Source organism: Gouania willdenowi, chromosome 2 (assembly GCF_900634775.1).
Source record: "Gouania willdenowi chromosome 2, fGouWil2.1, whole genome shotgun sequence".
In the NCBI taxonomy this organism is placed as follows: domain Eukaryota; kingdom Metazoa; phylum Chordata; class Actinopteri; order Blenniiformes; family Gobiesocidae; genus Gouania; species Gouania willdenowi.
The window spans coordinates 218,188-244,338 of record NC_041045.1 but is presented as its reverse complement, the minus strand read 5'-3'; the positions used below and the strand labels follow the sequence as shown (position 1 = coordinate 244,338).

The window sequence follows — 26,151 nt, the reverse complement described above, 5'->3', positions numbered from 1 at the left end:
ATAGCTGTGGCTAAACTTGTTTTTACTTCTATTGATATTGATCATATTTGGTAAATAACGTTTGGAATATTGGTTTAATTATGAATAGTTTATCATGTGATTTAAGGAAAACCTGTGAGATTTTAACATGGAGATGGACGACATTAGCGCTGATATTTTAATATTAAATGTAATGCTTTGTGTTATGAATTTACTTTTCTTTTACAGTGTTAAGCAGTAGTGGAAAATAAAATGGTTTGGTTTTCCCGCCATGACCTTTTAAAACAGGTCATTTCCTGTCAGGTTACAGTGTGTTTAAAGCCGTACGTTAGAATTCATTCCTAAAGACATAAAGTAAGTTTATAAAACCATTAAAAAACACCTGATTATTGCAGTAAATAATTAACATTATCTTCTAATGTTTACTTAGGTTTACAACCTGTAAGGCAGTGGTTCTCAACCTTGGGGTCGGGAGTCACCAGATGCCTTCAAGAAACTAAAAACATTTTCTTAACAATTTCAGCTCATTTTTGCTTATTTTTTATCAATTTTCTGTAACTTCACCAAACTCACTATATTTTCATCACTTTTTCTTTCCATATTTTTGCTCCTTTTAATGTATTTTTGATACATTTCTGACACTTCTACATCACATTTTAATAACTTTTCTACACATTTATCCACTTTCCAGACATGTTCATCACTTATAAACCATTTTTACACCTAATGTCACATATATTGACCTATTATTGTCATTTTTAACCTCTTTTCACCAGATTTTATGATTATTTTTGCCAATTAAAAACATTCATCATTGTCATGTCTATTATTTACCAGTTTAAAACAGTTTTTTAAACTACTTTTTAAAAGACATGAACTAGAATATGAATAAATAAATATGGTTATCACAGATTCATAGAACAATAAACCATCATTTTACTGACTTTATGGATGGACCCCAAAAATCTCTCCTTTATTCCCCCTTATAGATGGTCCTGTCTCCACATGACTGTTCTTCAATGTTCATGTCTGTGTTCAACCACCTTCAGCTACAGTGGGGGTCCCTGCTCTATGGGACCTTTATTTTGGAGGGTCCCCGCTCTCTGAGACCTTTATTTTGGAGGGTTCTCTGGGACCTTTATTTTGGAGGGTTCCCTGTTCTCTGGGACCTTTATTTTGGAGGGTTCTCTGGGACCTTTATTTTGGAGGGTTCCCTGTTCTCTGGGACCTTTATTTTGGAGGGTTCCCTGTTCTCTGGGACCTTTATTTTGGAGGGTCCTCGCTCTCTGGGGCCTTTATTTTGGGGGTTGCTAAGGGGCTGAACAGGTTGAGAACCAGTGCAGTACTGAGCACTTTCCCAGGGTGGGGGGAGGCTGTTTGGATCCACAGCGTTAGCCGTAGAGGTGCTAAGTATCTCCCTGAGGCTGAGCACTGACATCAATCTCCCTCTGCTGTGATAAACTCACTGACTGTGTAGATGTATGTCAGACGTCACTAGCAGCGCTTAATCAAATCATTAGAGGCGCTCGCTGACTTCCTGTGGTGGTGTTTAACAGCTCAGACAGACACGGAGCAACACACCCCAACACACACACACACACACACACACACTAATACACACACCACACACACACACACACACACACACACACACACACACACACACACACTAATACACACACACACACACACACACTCACACTAATACACACACACACACACTAATACACACACACACACACAATGTAAAGTTCATTAAACAGTAAAATAAGAACAAAGCAGCTTCAGTGTTTACATCATTGTTCTTACAGATGTGGATAAATGTGTGTCATAGAGACTATTGATGATTATATATATTGATGATTATATATATTGATGATTATTATATATATTGATTATTATACTATTGATGATTATACTATTGATTATTATACTATTGATTAACACTAACACTGAAGAGAAGCTCAGATGTTTAAGAAGCTTCAGTCACTACATAAGGCTGTTATTATCTGTCATTAGCATTAATAAGGTGTCATGAAGGCTGTCATTAAGGGTTGTTTGCTAAATCATGACACCTTTGGAGCTATGTTGGCATTTTTTGGTTTAGGTGGAGGGAGTTAGGAGTTATTAAAGTAGTAAAACAGTTAAAGTTGGTGGTTTTTGGTGAATTTATCATAAACAACTGAAGCATGTTTGATCAGAAACAAGTAAATATTATGTAATTTATGAGACTAGTGTGTGTTTTGACACTGTGTGTCTATGTGTAATATGTCTATGTGTGTGTGTGTGTAATATGTCTGTAAATATGCTCATGTTTCTGTTTTCATCCATCCACTCTCTATTATATCCAACGCTCGATTCTGGCGGCCATCTTGGATTATATCGTCACCAGCGCGTCATAGCAACAGGACGACCAGAATTATTTTGAAGCAGAATTAAACATTTACAAGATGGAGGAATTATTAATTTGGAATTAAAATCAGAAAAAACAGCCACTTAATTCAAGTTTAAGTTGTATTCAGAATTGCCATTTTTATTCATAATCAGGTGTTTACAGTGATTTTCAATCTTTTTAAAGAGGATTTAACTTTTAATCTGAATTAAAGGGGAATTAAAGACGTAAACATAGCTATTGATCATTAGTTGAAACTACATTGAAATAATCAAATACTTAGATTAGGTGATGATGTCATTGCGCCACTCTTCTTATTGGAGCGTTAACAGTGTTCATTGATTGCGTACTGCACCTTTAAAGGCAATAGTCACATGTTCTTAATACACCTAGAAGAAGGAAGGACGTCTGAAAAGGCAATAACTCTAAATCTAACCAATCAGACATAAATGAAAAGCCTCTGAGCTTATGCTTATGTGTTAAAAACAGTCAAATCCACCGACTGACACGTACATCAATAAGGCCTGTCATAGTTCCTGCTTTTCTCAATAATATTTCCCCCTTAAATAAATACCCTAGTTTATTACAAATGGGCCTGAAATCATGAAAAGTCTGTGGGACGGCGTAAATCTGCCACTGTGGCCCCGACAGATGTGGGCTGTCACAGGACATTCACACAGTCGTTTGAATCCATTAACCAGGCCGTGCTGCTCAACGCTGGGCCAGAGGAACACGACCACGTGTTCCCTAAATGTTCACATGAACACATGAACTAAACCAACTGCTCTTACTTTCTGCTGCATCTAATAGGGATGTAACGATTCACTCAACTCACGATACGATTCGATTCACGATACTCACAATACGATTCTCTCACCATTTATTTTACAAAATGAGACTGTAGACAAATGATGACTGAAAAATATTCCTTTATTTTTTTGGGAAAAAAACTAGAAAATACTGTATTATTTTCCTTTTATTTTTCATTGTCAAAAGAATCCCTTGATAAACTATTCAAAACAATGCAATTTAACTAAAAATAAATCTTGAATGAAATAAATAAAGGAATAATACAAATGAAGAAGAAGTCTATTAATTTAAATTCTGGTTCTATAGTAAACAATGCAAAACTACATAATAGTTCTTTTTTCTTTTTAAAAGTGCAACTGAAAATGTTTTTTGTGCCTTAACAATTGGACTTTAAAAAAAAAAAAAAAAAAAACAGTCAATGCATTACGTCAGATATTTGTTTGGACCAGCAGAGGGCGCTGGTAACCCAGTGGTCGGTTGACATGCAGCTCATCTAGCAGTGAAGAAGAGATGCTATGCTAGCAGACAGAGCTAATAGAAAAACGTGACTTTTACAGATATTCACGTAATATTACAGATATTCTTTCGGTGCTAAAGGGGTAATGAATCATTTATGAACATGTTTAAGAGTAGAAGGCGGCCAGAAAGAAAGTAGTAGCAGACTCCGCCCGCAGCCTACACTGTTAAACAAGAGAAGGCTAAATATATAGCGCCCTCTGCTGTTTAAAAAAAGTACTGCGATTAAATTTTCAGAATATCAATATGAATCGTGATACCTATTAATCGATTTTTAACTGCCTTATGATTAATCGTTGCATCCCTAGCATCTAAACAACAACCATTGACAAGTGGCATGAAGCAAACATCTGGAACAGAATCACTAAAGCTACATTAACCCTTTAACCACTGTAATACCAATCATAATAATTATTATTATTGGGTTTTTTGTGTTTATCTTGTGATTATTTTATGTAATAAAATGATCAGTAAATGTCCTATAGAGAACTATTACTCTTTTTTTTGTTCAACCAGTTTAATATTAGTTTAAATTGAAGAACACAAACTATATAGATTTGTTTGTAGTACAGCTGTACTACAAAGCAGGATATCAACACGTTCACTTAAGACAAGTGATTTCAACATAGTTACGGGCACGATCACAGCAAACAGGTGGTGATTTTAGCGTCAGACCAATCACAATCATGTAGAAACTGTCTAGAGCATTTTAAATCACAAATGAATAATAATTCTTTAAAATTATGAAGAATTCAAAGCAATAATTCAGACCAAAGCACGGAAGTTAGCGTGATAAGAGGAAGTCCATCTATGTAGTACAGGCCCTTTGTGTATATTTGGAGTCATTTTTCTAGTTTTGTATAATTGTCTCTCACTTCCTGGTTTAATGTGTTTCTGCAGTTGTTTTATGTATTGTTTGTTGTTGTCTGAAGTGTTTAGTATATTTTTGTTCTTGTTTTGGATCATTTTTGTCATTTTATCTGTTTTTGTTGTCGGAATATTTCATGTTTCAGTTCCACATTAACAAATCGGTGAGTGTTAAAGCCCCGCCCCCTGACCAATCAGATGGAAAATGATCTGCCCATTGTTAGCAGAGAATGTAACGGAAGCCAAAGACATATAGGGATAGATGCAATCCTTGGTTTCTTAGGAGAGAACGTGTTGATAACCAGCTTCGTAGTACAGGGGCGGAGCACCTGGGTCCTTCCTAATTGAATGGTGGCGTCTCCACTTTTTAAACAAAGTGCGTTGCACTTGAGCTTCATTATACTACATCCTATTTCCATATGCCTCTGGGAAACATGAGCCCAGCTCCGTTAAACAAATGAACGCTCCATGATAAATGGTTCTATTAGCAATGCAGATTGTTAAAGTGTGATAGAACAGATCGCAGAGGGCAGCGGGCCACCATTCATTTCCCTGGCTGTAAACAGCTTGTTTTCATGTGTAAATAACATATTAAAAACTCAGCATTAGCCTCTATGTTTGATAGAGAGGAAATTGTTGTAAATAAATAACAGCAGACGGGAATATAAAGCGGGGCGGGCTATTCCACAGAGGTGACAGGAATCCAGAGTGTGACAGTAAAACAAGCACGGAGCAGCTGCAGTATATCACACACACACACACACACACACACACACACACACACACACAGACCCGGGTGTTTCCAATCCCAGGTTCAAGGACCTGGACTCATCTGCTGGACTTATCAGCATCTGGCAACAGGAATGATAATGCACATTAGCCCCATAAGTAATTACTGTGTCAACACACGGACCTGCTTCTAACGGCCGTATCTGATTGGTGGAGAAGGTTGATCAATGCCTCGTGTTTTCCTCAGATTAAAATGTATAGTATAAACTTTAGCCCTGCAGAGATTTCACACAAACTGCATCTGATGGTGACGTACGTGTTTCAAAGTCTGTATTAAGAGATAAAAAGTAGTCTATTATTGATGATTCAATTTGCAAACATCTATTTTTACATTTTTCAAATTGTAATTAAAAACAAGATGATTCCTGCTAATTGTAATTAAACTATACAATATTGAAGGAGCTGTGAAGTGTTACTGAATAATAATATAATAAAAATTCAGCAGCTGTCTGATGTTAAATGGAATATCAATAATCACAAATCAAATCGATAATTAATCAAAAATTACATTTTATAGCAAACAGCAGGCATTGGCAAATAGTGGTCAGGGGGCCACAAGAGGCCCGTGTTCTGATGTTGTGTGGCCCCTGAAGTAAATGAACAAAACAAGGGAAAAAACAAAAACAAACAACATACAAAATACCAGAAATATACACAAGTGGACAACAATATAACATAAACATATATAAATAAACAACAACAAAATAAAAGAGACAACAAAAACACACAAAATTATAACAAATGACAATAGAAATATAGATAATAACCAAACACAAAATAACAATGTATAAAAGATGATGCATGCACTAGTGTCTATGAAAAGCACTACATAAAATCTAATGCATTATTATTATTATTATTATTATTAATAAATCATTTTATTTTGACTAAAGCAGTGCAGACTGAACTATAATTCTGCTCAATTTCCAGACTTGTGTGGAATCGTGTGTGTGCGCTGCACGTGTACGCTTTCTCACTCCGCTTGACGTGCTCGGCACATTCTTCCCCGCCCCCTTAGGTCCGATAAACACACCCCACGTGTGCACCGTCACTATGCTCAGTGAGCTCAGCGTGCTCGTCCCTCCCACCCCACGTACGCTCACCGCGTCCCCCCATGCGCTCTGTTGCTCCATGTGCGTGTCTCCGGTGTTGGTGATGTAGCGGCGTGTGTTTGGGGACACGGCAGCGCGTGTAGTGTCCATGTTGGACTCTGAATCACAGGAGGAAGGCTCAGAGGATGAGGGAGTTTCCTCATTTTGGATTTTCAAAATAATACGCACTCGCACAGATTCGACCAGATGAAATTTTCACTCGCATATGCGACCAAATTGGTCGCAGTTTTGAGCCCTAACAAACAAATACTTGTGGGGCACACACACAAACACTCGTGGTGCGCACACACATAAACACTCACGCACACACACAAACACTCTTGGTGCGCACACACGCAAACACTCGTGCTGCGCACACACGCAAACACTCGTGCTGCGCACACACGCAAACACTCGTGCTGCGCACACACGCAAACACTCGTGGTGCGCACACACGCAAACACTCGTGCTGCGCACACACGCAAACACTCGTGGTGCGCACACACGCAAACACTCGTGGTGCGCACACACGCAAACACTCGTGGTGCACACACACACAAACACTCTTGGTGCACACACACAAACACTCTTGGTGCACACACACAAACACTCGTGGTGCGCACACACGCAAACACTCGTGGTGCGCACACACGCAAACACTCTTGGTGCACACACACGCAAACACTCGTGGTGCGCACACACGCAAACACTCGTGGTGCGCACACACGCAAACACTCGTGGTGCGCACACACGCAAACACTCGTGGTGCACACACACGCAAACACTCGTGGTGCACACACACAAACACTCGTGGTGCACACACGCAAACAGCTCTGCATCACAGTCAGTGACACATAAATCAAACGACGCAATTAATCGATAATGAAATTTGTTGCCAATGTTTTTAATAGTTGATTTTTATAGATTTGATGGATGTTGCAGCCTTATACACAAGGTGTATGTAAAAAATAAAATAAAATAAATGTTGCTGTGCCACAGTTCAGAAGAGTAAATTACATTTAATTATATATCCAGGAAAATGTTCATTTTGTGCTACTTGTTTTAGAAGAATAAGCCCTGAGCTGATGAAAGAGGCATCCTGGGAGCTGTAGTGCACTGTAACAACACACAGCTTTGTTCAAATATTGAAGAAGCTCATGTCCAGAAGTGGAGCGAGTGCTGCACGTTCCAGCCTGGATCCCCTCGTGTGATGGAGGCCACCAGGAAGAGTCACACACTGTGTAGAATCTACATTAACATTTCAAAAGTGCCTGCTTAGAAACTCTCCATTCAGCTCCGGGGGGAACAGCGAGGTATTTTAACCTCATTATGGCGTGCTTTCATCACACACGCTGACACCTTTCCAACACTGGGCCTCTCATGTCGTCAGAAACACCTCAGCAGGTTCAAACTGCTCAAATCTCATGTTCTTACACTCGTACTAATGCATGTTAAACGTGCACGAGCTGCTGCTTCTGTACACGCCATCCACCATTTACCACCAAACACACAGAAAAAACACTCAGGTACAACATCTGGTTGATTTTGATCAGCCCCCAAACTTAATGCATAATACGACTCCAAAAACACACAAAATGACAGAATAATACATAAAATAAACTATAGAAAAATTCAAACTAAATACACGTAATGACAGAATAAATGTACAAAAACACATTATTGTAAATGCTGATATGATTGTTGATAATGTGACTCACAGAGAATGTGTTTCTGTGATAAAAGTATAAAAATGTCCCATTGATCTAATAAATAGTGTCTGAATCTAAACTTTAGGACACAAAGAAGGTCTCGTAGTTTGAACCAGTTGTTGGTTTCTCTGATGTTGAAGTCCTGTGGGCTCGTCTCCATCACCGTCTCTTCTATCAGTTAGTGAAGCGTTTCTTTGTAATGGCAGGCCACCAAGTGCTTCATGAATGAGTAACAGTAGCAGTGTCGCTAAATCACAGGTTTAATTAGCATTTCACAGGCGTCGGTCCGACCGTGGACTCTCCCAGCTCAGTGTTTTATCAATTCTCTGGAGGTAAGAACCAGGTCTTTGAGGCTCATTACGCTCCACTTTCATCACACGTTGGCTGACATCTCTAAAACACGGCTTCTCAGAGGAACGCTGCTACTCTTCATTTAGTTCAACAACACACGCCGTCACCTGCTGTCGTCTCCTTTAGCATCATAAAGTCACCTCTGGCCTTATCTTTAATCTACATATTTTATAAAATGTCTTCTTTCAGTCCTCGTCTGACACGCAGTGAGCAGAAGCCTCCACGTCTTTAAGGCCACGCCCCCTTCACTGGTTACACATCACTACAACATGTGACTGGACCAGGGTTGGGGTCAATTATAACTGTAATTAATAATTAATAATTGTTTGTGTACATGTGTTGTGTGATCTACTGTGAAGCACTTTGCGTTGTCTCGTGTATGAAACGTGCTTCATAAATAGTTTGGTTTGATACAGATGTGGCACATGTGGGCACATCAGTACATGTGACTGATCGACGGCAGATCTGAATGATTATTTAATCATTATTTTGACCCTGAAAGGTTAGAAACGATATTTAGGATTTGATCAATGTTTGCTGTCCTGTGATTGGCCTGTTTAGGACGCATCCTTCACTGCGTCTCCTTTCATCTAAAACCATCAGTCCATGGGGCTCGTCCAGGATCAGCTTCCATGAGAACTGATGATGGATCTGAACTTCTCTGGTAGAACCTTTCAAACGTGAACTTACCTCTGTTCTCAGAGGGTGAAGACTTCTTCTGGATGTCAGTGAACCCGCTGCACTCCATTTTCTCTTTCTTTTCTCGTGACGTTGACGTCTCCATGGTCCAGCTCTGTGGAAAAATGATGGAAAGATTTCAGATGATTTCCAGAAAGTAGTGTGGGTACTTTGATGTGATTACACCATTAATCCTTAATATTAGGGATGTAACGATTAATCGTAAGGCAGTTAAAAATCGATTCATAGGTATCACGGTTCACATCGATTTTCTGAAAATTTAATCACAGTACTTTTTTTAAACGGCAGAGAGCGCTTTATATTTATCCTTCTCTTGTTTAACAGTGTAGGCTGTGGGCGGAATCTGCTACTACTTTCTTTCTGGCCGCCTTCTACTCTTAAACATGTTCATAAATGATTCCTTACCCCTTTAGCATCGAAAGAATATCTGTAATATTACGTGAATATCTGTAAAAGTCACGTTTTTCTATTAGCTTTGTCTGCTAGCATAGCATCTCTTCTTCACTGCAATAATATCTGCATGCCAACTGACCACTGTGTTACCAGCGCCCTCTGCTGGTCCAAACTAATATCTGATGTAAATACAGTGAAATGACTGTTTTTTTTTTTTTTTAAGTCCAATTGTTAAGACATAAAATACATTTTCAGTTGCACTTTTAAAAAGAAATTTAACTATTATGTAGTTTTGCATTGTTTACTATAGAACCAGAATATAAATGAATAGGCTTCTTCTTCATTTGTATTATTCCTTTATTTATTTAGTTAAATTGCATTGTTTTGAATAGTTTATCAAGGGATTCTTTTGACAATGAAAAATAAAAGGAAAATAGTACAGTATTTTCTATATTTTTCAATCATTGTTTGTCTACAGTCCCATTTTGTAAAATTAATTGTGAGAGAATTGTATCGGGAGTTGAGTGAATCGTTACATCCCTACTTAATACCATTACTGTTCAATAATCTCCTGATATCAGATCTACACATGACTGATTATTATTGATATCTTCATAGATTCATTAAGAAATGTTAAATGTATTAATGAAAAGATGGAACATCTTGTTTTTGAGAGGGACCAACATTCAACAACCAATACCAACACATTTTGTTCACAACCCACAATCTCACTGTAAATATATGCATATAGATCTACATGTAAATGTTTACAGTCAGATATACACATACATGGCAATACACACACACATATATCACTTATATACATAGTTATAGAACACAGATTGTTTCTGTTTACTGTTGAGGAAACGAAATAATAATAATAATAATAATAATTTTGTCCTTAAAAGCGTTGACGATGTGTTTTTAAATAAGTAAATAAAGCTGTTCTATAGGAAGATTAAATAGTAAATTAACAGGTCAATATATCAGCGTTTACATTTGAAACTAAGCATTTAAATAAAATCAAATAAAACATGAATTAAAATAATTGAATATATGACAACTTTAGTATTTTTTGTAACATTACAAGTTTATTCACATAATATTAAAAGTTTACTTGTGATTTTATTTGTGAAGAGTAAAGAACAGCATAAGATCCCATTATAAACAGTCTTTCATGTATTGTTCCCGTCGCTCACATTCTCAGAACACGTCTCACATCTCAATTTGCAGCGTGGGGTCAGAGGTCAAAGGTGGAGTATAGAGTTTATTTGACTATTGACCTTTAGTCAGCACTATTCAGAGCCACTCCTGGGCTCCAACACTGGGAACAATAGCTCTTTATCTTCAAAGCAGGAGCTGGAGTTTACTTTGTATCAGGAACGTCACCGGTTACGCAGTGAAGTCACTGTGTTTTAAACAGGGTCAGGGTTTGGTGAGTGTCGTAATCACTGGTGATGGAGCTCCTCCCACTGAGACACACAATGATTCATTAGAGGATAATAGATAATAGGCCACACCCTCCCCCGACTGCCTCTGCACAACAATACTGTTTGTTCTGCCGAGTCATCGCTAAGCTTTTCACTCCTCAAGTGTTTACGTCACAACGTTTAGCTTCCGTTTCCAAAAAGTTCTGCATTCACACGGCAACGTTTTGTAAACGATGTCTGTTTACATGAGAACGCTGAAACATAAAAACTATACTATGTCAGGACAATAGATGGAGGTGTGATTAGCATTATTATCTACATCACTCTTTGGATTTAAACTGAATTTCTCCAACAAAGTGTTGATTTATTTCATCATCACTTGGATCAAAGGAGACGTATTTCATGTCTGCACCAGATTCTGACCAATCACAGAGCTGCATTCATCCTGACAGATGTTTGACCAAAGCCAGAGTCAGACTCTGATTGGACGCTGCACGGTGAAGGTCACGTGTTTCAATCAGTGTGAGATGGAGAATGTCCTCTGGTACATGAATACATAAAAAAACATTTAACTATTGTTTAATAATAATTAATAACATATCTACACATCATTGATCAAACCAACCACCTTATTGTTACAGTCTGTTACCAAATATGATATAATGCTGATAAAAGTCACACATTTTAAAATAAAACTACCATTAAAGGCCCGTACAGCTGTATAAATATATCTGAGATATTTAACATTCACTGAGCAGCTGTACTACGAAGCAGGATATCAACACGTTCACTAAACACATAGAAACCGTGCAGAGCAATAATACGAATTATTTTAAATATGAAGAATTCCATAATTCAGACCAAAAACAACAGTTGTTGCAGAAAAATCAGGAAGGATTAAATGCAGGCAGATAATTAATTACTGTTCATTCTTAAATTAGTGAGATTATTTTAATTAATGATCACTTTCACTTTATTAATGCAGTGTTCAGCCTCCATCATAATCAGTGTGTTTCATAAAAGACTGAGACTCTCTGTGTCGCCACAGAATACATGAATAAATTAATTTATGGGTATGAAAGCAGATTTTATCAGCTGACTAATGTAGCATCATTTCCAGACTATAAGATGCTACTTTTCTCTGCTTTGAACCGTGCGCCATAAACAATGACGTAACTAATTTACACTTATTAATGGACAGGTCGTTTTCTAAGAGAACTGATTGGTCAGGAGGCGGGGCTCCACACTCACTCAAATCTCACGACCTGGTTAGCCGTTCAGCCTAAGTTACCATGGTGATTTACCCTGGAAAGAAGTTAACCAGCATCATAGTACATGACATACTGAATAAATACATGTGTTTTTATTTTAGTTCATTTTTGTGTATTTCTATTGTAATTTTCTTTTTGTGTATTTGTGTTGTCCTGATGTGTGTTTTCATGTCCTTTTCTGTGTTTTGGGAGTTATTTTGTGAATTTACACAGAATGAGACCTCAGGCCTTCAGCACTGGCTGAATAATTATATAAATATATATTTGCATTTTTTACTCTGTTGGAGATTCTTTGCATAAATGCAACATAAAGTCATTTTTCTCTGCAGATGATGCAAGAAGACTATTGATGAACCATGCAGATCCACCCAAAAATGTCAAAAACAATCCCCAAAAACATTCTTCTTTTCTGAACGTGAGGATAAATATTTCCTAAAGCAGAGGAAAACAAATGCTTTGGAGGTAGAAGATCACTGAGTATCACCAGGTGAATTATGAGAGCTGCTCATGTCAAGCAAACAAACGACTGTGTCTCCCTCCAAAGGTCACAGCGTAACGGGTGAAAGCACAGAGCGTGCAGTCAATTCCTGCGAGCCCTAAGACCGTGGAAGAGCCACTTGGGGAAATTTATGGCTGCGGCCGACATGGATGCTCCTTTGAATAATAGCTATCCCGTTAAAGCAGCCCAGGTCGCTGCCAAATCTAAAATAGGATGCAGCTCTGGCCCAACAACGGTTGTTTATCGTGTTGCAAAAACAGGCTAGCACTGACATTTGGATTTATACAGCATGCAAACTTTAGGAGTCCAGAACCCAAATCCCACCATAGGGTCTGAAAACAGATAAAAAATACACTATATATATATAAATATATGACTTTTAAAATCAAGTCAGTTGATGAAAAATAAAAACCACTGCACAGGAACTTTATCAATAGTGATAATAATTATTAGTGTGGGGGCTCAGCTCAGACAATAAGTTTAAATATTTAAAACACACAAGTTTTGCAACACATTTTGTGAGACGCCCGTTGCAGAACAGAGACCCCCGTGGGCCCCGGCACAGCACCCATGGGGGGCCGGGTACCCACCCTGCAGACCAGTCTCACCCGACGCGGATCAGCCAGGCCAGAACACACAGGCCACACCCCCACAAATGTTGGGAAAGCCCCCGTGCAGGTGAGGCCCCGCAGTATCGCTACCCGCCCCCCCAATGCCACACAGTGACCCCTCGAGGGAGTCCGACCCAACCCACCACGCCAGCATCACCCTAGGTGAAGGAGAGCCCCAGGGAAACCCAGCAGTAGCCACGCCACGGACCCCACCACCTCATAGCCAACCCCTAAGCAGCAGCACCCGCCCCCCAGGCCAAGGCCAGGACCCCCTGAACAGTGATGTGTGGAATGCAAAGATTAGAGAAGTTTAGAGGAAATATGAAACACATTTATCTGCATGTTAATGTTTGTTTATAGTTCAGAAAACGCACAAAATGAATTAAAAATAAATAAACAAAATACAAAAATGAAAATGTATTCTGTTTAATTTGGTTCATTTCTGTTTTCATTTGTTTGTTTTTCTGTTGTTTTGTATATTTTTTCATTATTTTTGTGTATTTCTGGAGTCGTCCTGTGTAATGTTCTTGTTATTTTTCTATTATTTATTGTTTTTTAAGAGTGATATTGTGTATTTTTGTGGTTGTAATCTATATTTTTCTGCCATTCTGTGTATTTTAGTTTGTGTTTTGAATAAATTGGTTTGTGTATTTTTGGCATCTTGTGTGTTTGTAGAAATTCTGTTGTGATTTTCTATATTTTTGCCATTGTTTTGTGTATTTTTCTGTGGTTTGGAGTCATTTTGTGAGTTTATTTTGGGGCCTCATCACATGAGAAATACTTAAAGTGTATTCTAGGAGGTAAATCAGATCATTTTATCACGACCCCTAATATTAACCCATGTGCTGGACATCAGTGTCCTTCAGGACTTCATTAACAAACATCAAAGCCTGCCTTTGATTTCTGCTGCTCTGACTCCACCGAGTGCACGTCTGCGTTCATTCTGGGAAACGTCTGATGTCGTTTGTGAAAAGATGGAGCGGAACTTTTAAAATAACGGCTTGAAGAGGGAGGAGACAAAGCATCGTTACCATCATCATTAACGTGTTTGAGCGCCGTCAGCAAACAGATAATCAATCACAAAGTGAAATGCTGCAAAAACACATTTATTTGGACCAAAAAAAGCCCGTTTTTGGGGATTGTTGGAGATCTTTTTATCTGAATCTAAAACAGAAGATGAACTAATCAGAGTAAATTGATCCTGACTCAGCTCTGCTCTGAAAAGGATCAGACCTGGTTGTGATGATGGATGAAGTGAAGAAGCCAAAAAACCTTCAAAGAACCTCACACAGGAAATGAAAAACATGGGATTTAAAGTTTGATTAAAAATTATCTGTACATGAAATCGTTTGCTTTTCCTGCCTTTCTGTGAGTTTGACATGTAAACAACTGCACTATTAATATTTATCTGTAAGATTTCATAGTTTATTGATTGATTTATTATTTACTGTATTTCTTCCTCCTTTAGTCACTTTTTTTAGCGAGGGGAAATGTATATATCATTTGTTTCCTGAAATTATTATTATTTTTAATAATTATTAAAAATGTTGTAACTGTAGCCGTTAGTTTGGATTTAAAGGTTTATTAACAGACAATTAATAAAATGTAACTAGAATATAAAATGTATAAATCTTTGCAGGAAATGATGGTGTTTTACCAGCAGCAGCAGCAGCAGCAGCAGCACACATATATTAAATATTAAGATTTTAGGTATTAATAAAATATAAATGTAAAATTAAGTATAAGAAAATGTAATTAAATAAAAAATGAAGTCAAATCAAGATAAGAAAAATAATGAGAAAAATGAAATTAAAAAATGAGAAAACACACACATGAACAGAATTTAATAAACATGTGAATAGATAAATATTTTTAAAAATGAAATCAGTGGTTTCAGTGTTTTCACTCCTGATGCTTCTTTTCTTCCACTATAGAAACCCCTGAAACCCCCCAGGCCACATGGAGTAATTGCTGTGGACTTGTTGTTTTGTGGGATAAGGGACTTTTGAGGGGTCACAGCGGGGAAGGAGGAGTCCTTTCTGTCCTGCTCTTCCTCACTTTTTACAACGTTGCTCATTAGTTTCCACATGGACAACGGCCGCGGCTTTAGTTTATGTTCAGCGTCCAAAGGAAATGTAAAAAATATGACAAAGAATTATGCAAAACAGCAACAAAAATTAGTCTAAAAACACTAAAAATCTTCCCATTTTCTGTAAATTCTCATTCCTAATTTTGCATATATTGCTTTTCTTTTCTCTTCTTCTTTGTATAATACTGTTTTATAATGTAATACACTGTTTTTATTATTCTGTTTTATTGTAAAGTGTCCCTGGGTGGCCTTTTTAAATAAAATCTATTATTATTATTGTTATTATTATTATTAATAATAAAAAGCACAAATACTCACTAAACACACAAGACGACTACGAAAATACGCAAAATGACAATTATAACAAAACAAATCCATAAAACACACAATGAGAACATGCATTTATATAATGACTGTAAAACAAACTGTTTCCTGTGTTAATATTAGTCATTATTCTAATAAATGAATGTTGATCATGTGACCCTCAGATCAGATATGATTAGTGTGATTTTACCTGTGTGTTACTACTAGTGTACAGTGAAGGATAAAAGTGACAATCCCACCCCAGGCTTAGAAACCCCCCCTTCACCCCCCACCCCCGCCCCTGTCACCCTGAATAAAGTTGAAGGGCCCCATTATTTCCTGACTGCTGGAACTTTTCATCGCCCACAAAAGCTAATGCACTAAAACTTTATTCTGATGCAAATGAATGAATTGAGGAGGAAAAGCAGAGGAATCAGCCTTATTACGTGTGATTTCACAGGATACAGAAACTTTAGATTTAAGGGAAAAACATTTCAACTTAAAGGCATGAAATTCATTTATGAACTATGTAATTAAATCCATTGTTTTTAAATTCTCTGTTGGCTCCAAACTGCATCACAACTATCAGGTTACACATTCCTGGAATTCCTCAAGCTTCAAACATCCAAACTAATGCTTTTCATACTTTTATCATTTCTATAATAATGAGCTTTTAAAGGTTGGAAACGTGCACATTAAAAAAAAAAAAAAGCTTTTGTGTATTTATGAGATTTTATAATAAATGTCATGAAAATACATGAAGATGAAGTTTAATAATCTGCTATTTTTTAAACTTGTTAATCACATTATTTGCTCACTTCAGTTTTTAAAAATAGAGAAACTTCCAAATAATAATAATAATAATTATAATAAAAAAAAGTGAAGCTCGTGCATTTTTAAATAAGTTGTGAATCCAAAAGTTAAAAAAATGTAATGTATGTAGAAAAAGTGTTGATTTATTAATTATTATTTATTAATGCTTTCACAGAAGAATATAAAAAATAAGCAGATATAAATATGTGGTCCTGGTTTGTTGTTTTTATAGGATTTATTTTCTGTTTTTTCTGAGTAGATGAAAGAAGTTTTTATATGAAACATGTTTAGGTTTTTCCTTTAAAATGAAATCATCGACTCAGAAAAAAACCAAAAACATTTGATCTAAAAACAGAAAAACAAGAACAATGTGTTTTATTTACTTGTTTTTATCAATTCAGAAAAAAAAATGAAACTTTTTTTAAAAAATGTTCTGTTAATTTAATAAACTTCAGTAAAATTTAAAACGTATAAAGTTGACAAACATGAAGATTTGGAATGAAAAATGTAAATAATGAGGATGAAATAAACTCACCGGGTTTCAGTCAAACTGTTCTGTTCAAAGCAAACACGCGCACGCGGAGAAACGCCATGTGGAGGAAGCGCGTGCACGGAGCGCGTTGCAGAGTTTGGAAAATGAAAGAAAGTAAAAGTAAAAGTAAAAGTAAAAGTAATTCCCGTGGAGGAAAAGTTGAGCCAGGAAAGAGTTTGGAGTGTGTGTGTGTGTGTGAGTGTGTGTGACAGCTTTTTAAACCGAGCTGCGTGTGCGTGTGTCGGACTGTGACCGTAGTGCACTACTCCTCCTCCTCCTCCTCCTCCTCCTCCTCCTCCTCATCACCATCATCATCATCATCATCACCACCATCCTCCTCCTCCTCCTCCAGAATAAAACTTCTCCCATCAAAGCTAAAACCTAGGGCTGGGCGATATGTCATATATCGATATTTTTTCTCAAAATGACGATATATACGATACAAATCTCGATCATTTTAATTCAAATAAAGTTTGACCACAAAGACAATTCAGGGTTAAAATCTGCTGATGTAAAATAACACAAGGATTCTCCATCGTTTTTATAACTTTCTAAATGTTCTTATTAGTAGATCTACAGTATGTTTAACTAAACACATTATTATGAAGCATACTGTATTTATTTTATTTACTCACTTTTACCCTGTGTGTGCCGCCATGTTGAAATGATGTCATTGATGATGTAATTAGCTCCTTTTGCTCTAAAGATCAGTTAAAGTTAAACTAGTCGATGTAAACATCTTTTGTTTATCGAAATGTGATAAACAAAATCAGTGACGTAAAATACATGTCATCAATGACGTCATTTCACCACATGGCGGCGCACAGGGTAAAGTAGTGAATATGATGCATAATAAAATGTTTTGTTAGACATAGATCTGTTCATAAGGACACATTAGTAAAAACAGTGGAGGATCTTTTAAGAATGGTAAAATAAAAAAAATACTAATAACTGGTGCGTTTATCACAAACATGGGCAACTAGTGCCACGCCCCCCCAAAATTACAACAGAAATACTTAATAGTTCAACAAAAATACACTAAGAAAACAATCAAAAATGTACAAACAGTAATACGCAACAAAAACTACAAAAATTCAATTCAATTCAACTTTATTTGTATAGCACAATTTACAACTGTCATCTCAATGCGCTTATCAAAATATAAAATTCATAATAACATAGAAACATGAACAAAAGGACACAATAAGAGAAAAAATGCACAATGTAACAATAAAAATCCAATAAAAACATACAAACCAAAAAATACACATTTATGAACAAACAGCTGTTTCTCCTCTAAGGGACAGCACGTGTGAGTGAGTTCTGTAGTGTGGTTTGTTTAAACATCATCAAGCTGTACTTTTAATTAATAATAATAATAATAATAATAATGCATCAATTTTCATATTATTCTGAGAACTAGAGAAAGCAGCGAAATAGAAAATAATCTATGAAATAAATATATATGGATATAGGCGATATTGTTATTTTTTTATCTTTGTTTGACTTAATTTTTCATTTAATTACATTTTATTATACTTAATTTTTATATCTTTGTTTTCCCTCTATATGTTATTAATACCTATTGTTATATTTAATTGTATGTTGTTGCGTGTGCTGCTGTTAAAACATCATTTCCTGCATGGATTTATACATTTTCTATTTTAGTCATATTTTAATAATTAATCTGATAATTAACCTTTAAACCTAAACTAACGGCTACAGTTACAACAATTTTAATTGTTTATTTATTTTAAAACTAATTTCAGGAAACAAATGTTCTAACATTTACTAAAAGGGACTAAAGAGGGTAAAAAAATTACAGCAAAAACATTAAAAACAAAAACTTATTAGAAAATGAATCTTCATCTACAGTAAATAGTGCATCAAACTCACAGAAAAATAGGAAAAGCAATAGAGTTTATGTTGAGATGTAAAATATTCATTATTTCATCTAAAAACAATTTATTTTAATACGTTTTTAATGAAAGTTTAAATCCCATACGTGTGTGTGTGTGTGTGTGTGTGTTTTTACCTCTTTCTAGTTCATAAATGTGTGTAAATGAAAATACAGACGAACCAACATAAATTATAAACAAAATGACAACAAAAGAGCAGAAATGACTAATACCTGTTTGTTCTGTTTACGTCACGTTTTGCTTCTGTTTCATAAAAGTTTTGCATTCACAACATTTTCAAAACAATCTCTGTTTACATTAAAAATAAAAACATACAGTATATTTGCCAGGAACAATAAACCAAAATAAGCTCATCTACAAAGATATTCCTCCTTATTTCTACTTTTCCTTAACCTCCTGGATGATGTCACAGAGTTAAGGAAAGGAGTTAGGAGACTTCCTAAAGGAGTTAGGGAAAGGACATCACGTTGATTAGACAATCAGACGCACTTCCACTAGGTGACGTAATATAATAATAAGGAGGAACTAAAGGTAAACTAAAGAACGTCACATAGAGAATGGTTGATCACACTCATCTTCTACTCACTAATTAACATTAATTTTATAAATAGTTCCATTAATGCCAGATATGTCTACATAATATTGTAGACATACACATGTACAACCACATTACAAGGTGAATTAATTATGTTAAATGAAAACATAATGTGGATAAAAATGTCTCTGATCTATTTTTTTAGAACCACATGGAGTCTGTTTTATGTCATGGTGAGTTTCCCTGAACACTCTGAGCAACGGGTCCCTTTAAATGTTGTCGCTGCAATGAATTCCTTTCCATGATAAGGAGCATTTGAGTTCCCTTTGATCTAAGGAAAGAGGCTTAATACTTCCTTTATAACCTCCTTTAGCCTAGGAGACACTGATACATCCTAAGGAGACCACACTTAAAGGGGCCTGCTCATCAGAGTGTTCAGGGAAACTCACTATGATGGTTGAAGTCTCACTAACCTGTTGAAGTGTTTGACCACAGCTATGACAGACCTTTAACCTTGTTGTTCGTTATTCTAGGGGGTCCTGGTTTCTCCGTTCCCACTCACTGTCTGGGAGGGGCGTGGCTTCATAGTGGGCATCGAGCATAGAGGAACGTAGCTGGGTTGAGGTCCGCCTCTAAATGACCAGTTACTAGACATTTCAGGTGACCCCATTTTAATTCCAGGAGAGCCCACATTGGGTCACGACCCTAAGGTTGAAAAAACATCTTCTAATCAACATAATTTTCCTCATTATTATTGTGATTATTATTCTCACCAAAAATACACATTTTAAACTTTCATTTATTCATTTCTTTCTCTCTCTAGTACCATGTGTACACCGAGGGGTACATGTACCCCCATTTGAGAAACACCGACGTTGTGTGTTCAGTGTTAATGGCTACATACGCTCCACGGACGTTAGCGTTGAGAAGAGGGGCTCAGTAAAGCCCAGTTTTCTTGAGGAGGCGCTGGCAGTCCCCTCAGAGGTTGTTAGATGGTGTTTATGTGTCCTGGGGTCTTCACCCAGTGAACCTTGTGTATGAAGGTGGATGTGTCATGGGGGTCTCCTGGTGGTCATCCCTTTGCAGAGCATGCTGGGGGGTGGGGGGCTGCTCCACAGAGGGTCCCGCCCCCCAGTGATCCAGGAAGCTCAGCTGCTGCTGATGCTCCACTAGCACCACATGATGAAGCTGCTAAAGCTGGTGCTATCAATCATTAGCTTCATCAGACCTCTCCATAGGTTACACACTTCACTGTGGCTCCGCCCACTGCTGGGTCATTTCTGCATTGTTGCCCCACCCCTTTTACCAAAACAAGCATACCTAAAGTGTTTTATACTAAGTGTACTTTAAGTATACTTAGCTCAACAACTTTTATTTACAGTGTTTTTAAAAGCAACACGTGTTGATAAATGATCATCTATAGCACATTTATCTATGATCTATGATGATGATCTATGACATTTAAAGCATGGCCAACTACAGCAGTAGCTACACCTGTTTATGGACCCTCATTAAAGGGTGTGACTCACATTTCCCTTAATTACCAAACACATGGTTCCAAACTCTGAAATGAACTCATTTATTAAACTGAATAATGAACAAATTAAATCAATATATTTGTTAAATAATCATAAGTTATCCACTAAACATAATGATATTTAATAAATAAATATGTTTTAATAATGCTGACAGTGTTTGCAATGTTATAAAACCAAAAGTAAGTTGTAGTTCAATTAATAAATATGCTAAATAATATGACAATAATAAGGTACAATATGGTTGATTGATTGATTAATGAAAAATTAATAATTTAAAAAAAATCTTTTGTAATTTTTTGAAAATTTTCAGTTGAAAACCCCTGATTTAGATTTAGATTTATCTGTATAGTTTTTATTATTTCTGGACCAAAACTGACAATTTCTTTGTTCATTTCTCTCTCTCTAGTGCCATTGTGTACCCCTAGTGGTACACGTACCCCTATTTGAGAACCACTGCTCTATAGAACAGACTTAGCCACTGCTGGCTCTGTCTAATTTATTTATTTTATTTCAGCTCCCAAAACATGATTTAAGAATGAATATGAAACAGATATAAAACAATCACATGACTGAAAGATGAGCAAATTCATCATAAAGTGACGCAAAACAACAGAAAAATACACAAAAAATACCTAAAATACACAAAATGTTTAAATATCCACACAACTACACACAGCATAAACAAAAACACACAATAGGAGAAAAATAAGTGGTAAAAGAATCCACTATAAAACAACAAACATATGTTGACTTTCCCTCAAACTGAACATTTTTAATATTCATACGACAAAAAAACAAACCTTAAAAGAAAGTTTTATAAAAGAGAACAGGAAAGATTTTACAGAAGAAAAGTACAAAAATAAAGCGTTAGTTGGGTTTAAAAAACAGAAATAATATTTACGTTTTCAAATTTTCTACTTTTTCTTGTCATAATAATAATAATAATAATAATAATAATAATAATGTTATAAATTTGCTCTAATCACTGCTCATCATGATTATCTTTGATTATTATCAAACACTGACCTCTAGCGGTGACTGTTGGTACAACAGTTATGAAATGAATGACAGAAGTTACTAAATGTTCCTTTATCTATAGAAATCTGTTTAAAAGTAAGATTAAAGGAATGAAAGTGTTTGTTATGAATTAAATCACGTGAAATAATAAAATATTAATGTTCATAAATCTTTGAGTTTAATTTAATTAAAGAAAAACAACTCCTGTGTCTCTGCACTTTGGGAATTTTTAATGTTGATGATTATTGTAGTAAAACACTGACATCTGCTGATCATGTATGTGTACTACAGTAACACTACACACACACAGAGAGAGACACACACACACACAGAGAGAGAGAGAGAGACACACACACACACGTTGCAATGAAAAGGAGAAAAAACTAAACAATAAATTAATCAACCAAAAGTAAATGAATTAATAATACATGCAAATTCATATAATATATGTAATAAAATGCATATAATACATATTATGAAATACAAATATAAAATAAAAAACCAAATAAGTAAACTATAACACACTGTAACAAATAGACTCACTAATAAACACACACCAATAAAAAATCATCTAAAAAAAAATAATAAACAGAAAAGACTAAATTGCACAAAATGACAATAAATACACAAAATCACTATGAAACACACAAAACTACAAAAAGACTCCAAAAACACAATATGTGGAGAAAAAATGCACATGATTACATTAGAAAATACACAAAACAACTATAAAAGTGTGTGAAACGACAGGGATGGGAGGAGCCAGATGTAGTGGATAGGGGGAGGGAATCTACATCTAGTCCACAGGTGGGTGTCACATGACCATGTGTGTATCAGACTGTATCAGTGTCATATGGAAGTAATCCTGCCTCGCAGCGATAATCACGTTCAATATCTGTGTCTGCACAAAGTATAGCGTGAGAAATGTGTGTAACGTCACTAATGACTTCTACAGACGTGTGTGTGTGTGTGTGTGTCTGTGTCTGTGTGTGTGTGTGTGTGTGTGTGTGTGTGTGTCTGTGTCTGTGTGTTTGTGTCTGTGTGTGTGTGTCTGTGTGTGTGTGTGTGTCCAGGGAACACATGTTGGATGACCTCTGACCTTTAATATCCGCTGACTTTATTTTCTGCCCCCCCCCCCCTCCCTCTGATGCGTATTAAATCAGATTTGTGAATGAATGGAGGAGTAGCACCTCTATGACCTCAGCCCTGGATCTGTTTATTGTGAAGCTGCACCAATAAAAACACCAGATGTGTTTTGTCTCTTCATTAGATGCTCAGATAGCACTAGACACCCCCCCCCCACTAGTGTAGCAGATAGCACTAGACACCCCCCCCCCCACTAGTGTAGCAGATAGCACTAGACACCCCCCCCCCACTAGTGTAGCAGATAGCACTAGACACCCCCCCCCCCACTAGTGTAGCAGATAGCACTAGACACCCCCCCCCCCACACTAGTGTAGCAGATAGCACTAGACACCCCCCCCCCCCCACTAGTGTAGCGGATAGCACTAGACACCCCCCCCACTAGTGTAGCAGATAGCACTAGACATAGTACTGTCAAGAGATTAAAACAATTGTGTGATTAATTAATCATGCTCTGTAATTAATTAATCTAATTAATCTTTTTTTAATCACGGCTGAGAAAGGAATAAATCACATTATTGTGGCAGATTAAAAACATTGATGCATATCAAAGTGGATTTATAGTCATTTATTGTTTGTTTTTATCAGACTAGAACGTAGACGTAGACATTTACTTAATAATATATTATTAATATAATATAATACAAATACAAATGTGTAGCACTATAAGTTAGCACATCATAAAATAATCAAACTTGTTGCTTTTTCTCTCCTTCAGATAATATTTATCACGAGTTTGTAGCAGTTCGCACTGTCTGAGTGTCCACGCTAGCTGTCCATGCTAGCTGCTACATGTTTAGCATTGAGGTGCTAGTTGCTACATTGAGGTGCTAGCTGCTATATTTTGGTGCTAGCCGCTACATTGAGGTGCTCGTTGCTACATATTTAGCATTGAGGTGCTAGTTGCTTCATTGAGGTGGTAGCTGCTACATATTTATCATTGAGGTGGTAGCTGCTACATTGAGGTGCTAGCTGCTGCATGTTTAGCATTGAGGTGCTAGTCGCTACATTGAGGTGCTAGATGCTACATGTTTAGCATTGAGGTGCTAGTTGCTACGTTGAAGTGTTAGCTGCTACATGTTTAGCATTGAGGTGCTAGCTGCTATACTGAGGTGCTAGCTGCTATATATGTAGCATTGAGGTGCTAATTGCTACATGTTTATCATTGAGGTGCTCGCCGCTACATTGAGGTGCTAACTGCTACATGTTTAGCATTGAGGTGATAGCTGCTACATTGAGGTGCTAATTGCTACATGTTTAGCATTGAGGTCATAGCTGCTACATTGAGGTGCTAATTGCTACATGTTTAGCATTGAGGTGCTAGCCGCTACATTGAGGTGCTAACTGCTACATGTTTAGCATTGAGGTGATAGCTGCTACATTGAGGTGCTAATTGTTACATGTTTAGCATTGAGGTGATAGCTGCTACATTGAGGTGCTAACTGCTACATGTTTAGCATTGAGGTGATAGCTGCTACATTGAGGTGCTAACTGCTACATGTTTAGCATTGAGGTGATAGCTGCTACATTGAGGTGCTAATTGTTACATGTTTAGCATTGAGGTGATAGCTGCTACATTGAGGTGCTAATTGTTACATGTTTAGCATTGAGGTGATAGCTGCTACATTGAGGTGCTAATTGTTACATGTTTAGCATTGAGGTGATAGCTGCTACATTGAGGTGCTAATTGTTACATGTTTAGCATTGAGGTGCTAGCTGCTACATTGAGGTGCTAAGCGTGCACACAGCTAGGCTTTAGTTTTCCATGCATTGATTTTAAAAGTTATTGCTAACGAAGCTGAGCAGCTCGTCATATATTGTAGTTTGTGCATCAGTATTATGGGTATACTGGGAACTATTGAAATAAGAACGGTTCCACGCTGTTTGGAGTGCTAAAAGAGCAATTAACTGTTATTTTTTCCTGTAATTAATAAATTGCAATTAACGCATTAAAGTGAGAGTCTTAATATTTCACCTTATGATGATGTAGATTTGTATGAACGCAGCATCAGAGACACAGATAAGCTAAAAGAACACACAAACAACTAGAAACACACACACACCCTTTGTTGTTTCCCGTGCTAATGCTCAGTTTGGTCATTATGCTAATGCTGACATAAATGATGTTGATGATCATGTGACCCTCAGATTAAATACAATCACAGTTTTTTAGCTGATTTTTAGTCAAAGCTAAACAGGAATTATGGATGAAAAGATAAAAACATGCTTGTGTTAACGTTAATAAAAGTGGTGGTGACATAAATAATAAATAATAAAATCATTATGAGATTATGGCGTCAATCCAAAGTGATTTCCTGCCTAATCCACGTTTAAAAAGGCTTGTTTCAGAGATTATCCTGCAGATGCTTTGACCATTCATGAAGGGCCCTCAGGGAAGGTTCTGGATTGTTCTTCTCTAGAGGGGCCACATGAGAGCAGACATTCCTCAGCATCTGAGAGACGTCAGCGTGAAGTGGATCCTCAGTGAAGTGTCTTTGTGAGCGATGGCAGCTTGTTTGGGCTGCGTTCTCAGGCCTGGCTCCGTGCGTGGAGGCACTTGTCTCAGACGACTGGACGCACGTGGCCTTCTGCACAAACCGCTGACACGCCAACAATGCATGTCAGCGACGCGGCGGAGGGTTCTGGGGCTCCACGCTGGGCGGAGGCGAGGGAAAGTCACACTCAAGTGATCTCAGAGGAGATGAATGTCAAGTGCAGAGCGGGATTCCCTGGTGGAGGTCCGTCACATCTGAGCGCTCCCACCGCACCCAGGTTCACACGGCGTTAGCGTAGTGAACGTAGGTCATCCAACTGTACAACTATATATTTATATCACAGTGAGGCCACAGAAATGT

The 26,151-nt window shown here is 36.9% G+C and overlaps 1 protein-coding gene and 1 long non-coding RNA gene across 3 annotated transcripts in view; one reads left to right on the top strand and one right to left on the bottom strand.

Moving 5' to 3' along the window:
• LOC114477914 (zinc finger protein GLI2-like) overlaps positions 1–17,302 on the bottom strand; it is a 57,009-nt gene extending 39,707 nt beyond the window's left edge. Inside the window, exons 1-2 of the mRNA XM_028470611.1 lie at positions 17,148–17,302; positions 9,195–9,297 (exon numbers count right to left, since the gene is read on the bottom strand). Coding sequence (XP_028326412.1) covers positions 9,195–9,288 — 94 coding nt within the window. The 5' untranslated portion in view covers positions 9,289–9,297; positions 17,148–17,302. The remainder of the gene's footprint in view (positions 1–9,194; positions 9,298–17,147) is intronic.
• Positions 1–26,151, top strand: part of LOC114477925 (uncharacterized) — a 54,939-nt gene that overhangs the window by 20,516 nt on the left and 8,272 nt on the right. The window contains exon 3 of one of the 2 annotated variants that reach the window (XR_003675786.1): positions 12,627–13,717. The exons of the other annotated variant lie outside the window; for it this stretch is intronic. This is a non-coding gene — a long non-coding RNA (uncharacterized LOC114477925). Of the gene's footprint in view, positions 1–12,626; positions 13,718–26,151 lie in introns of those variants that run through there. 2 annotated transcript variants of the gene reach the window in all.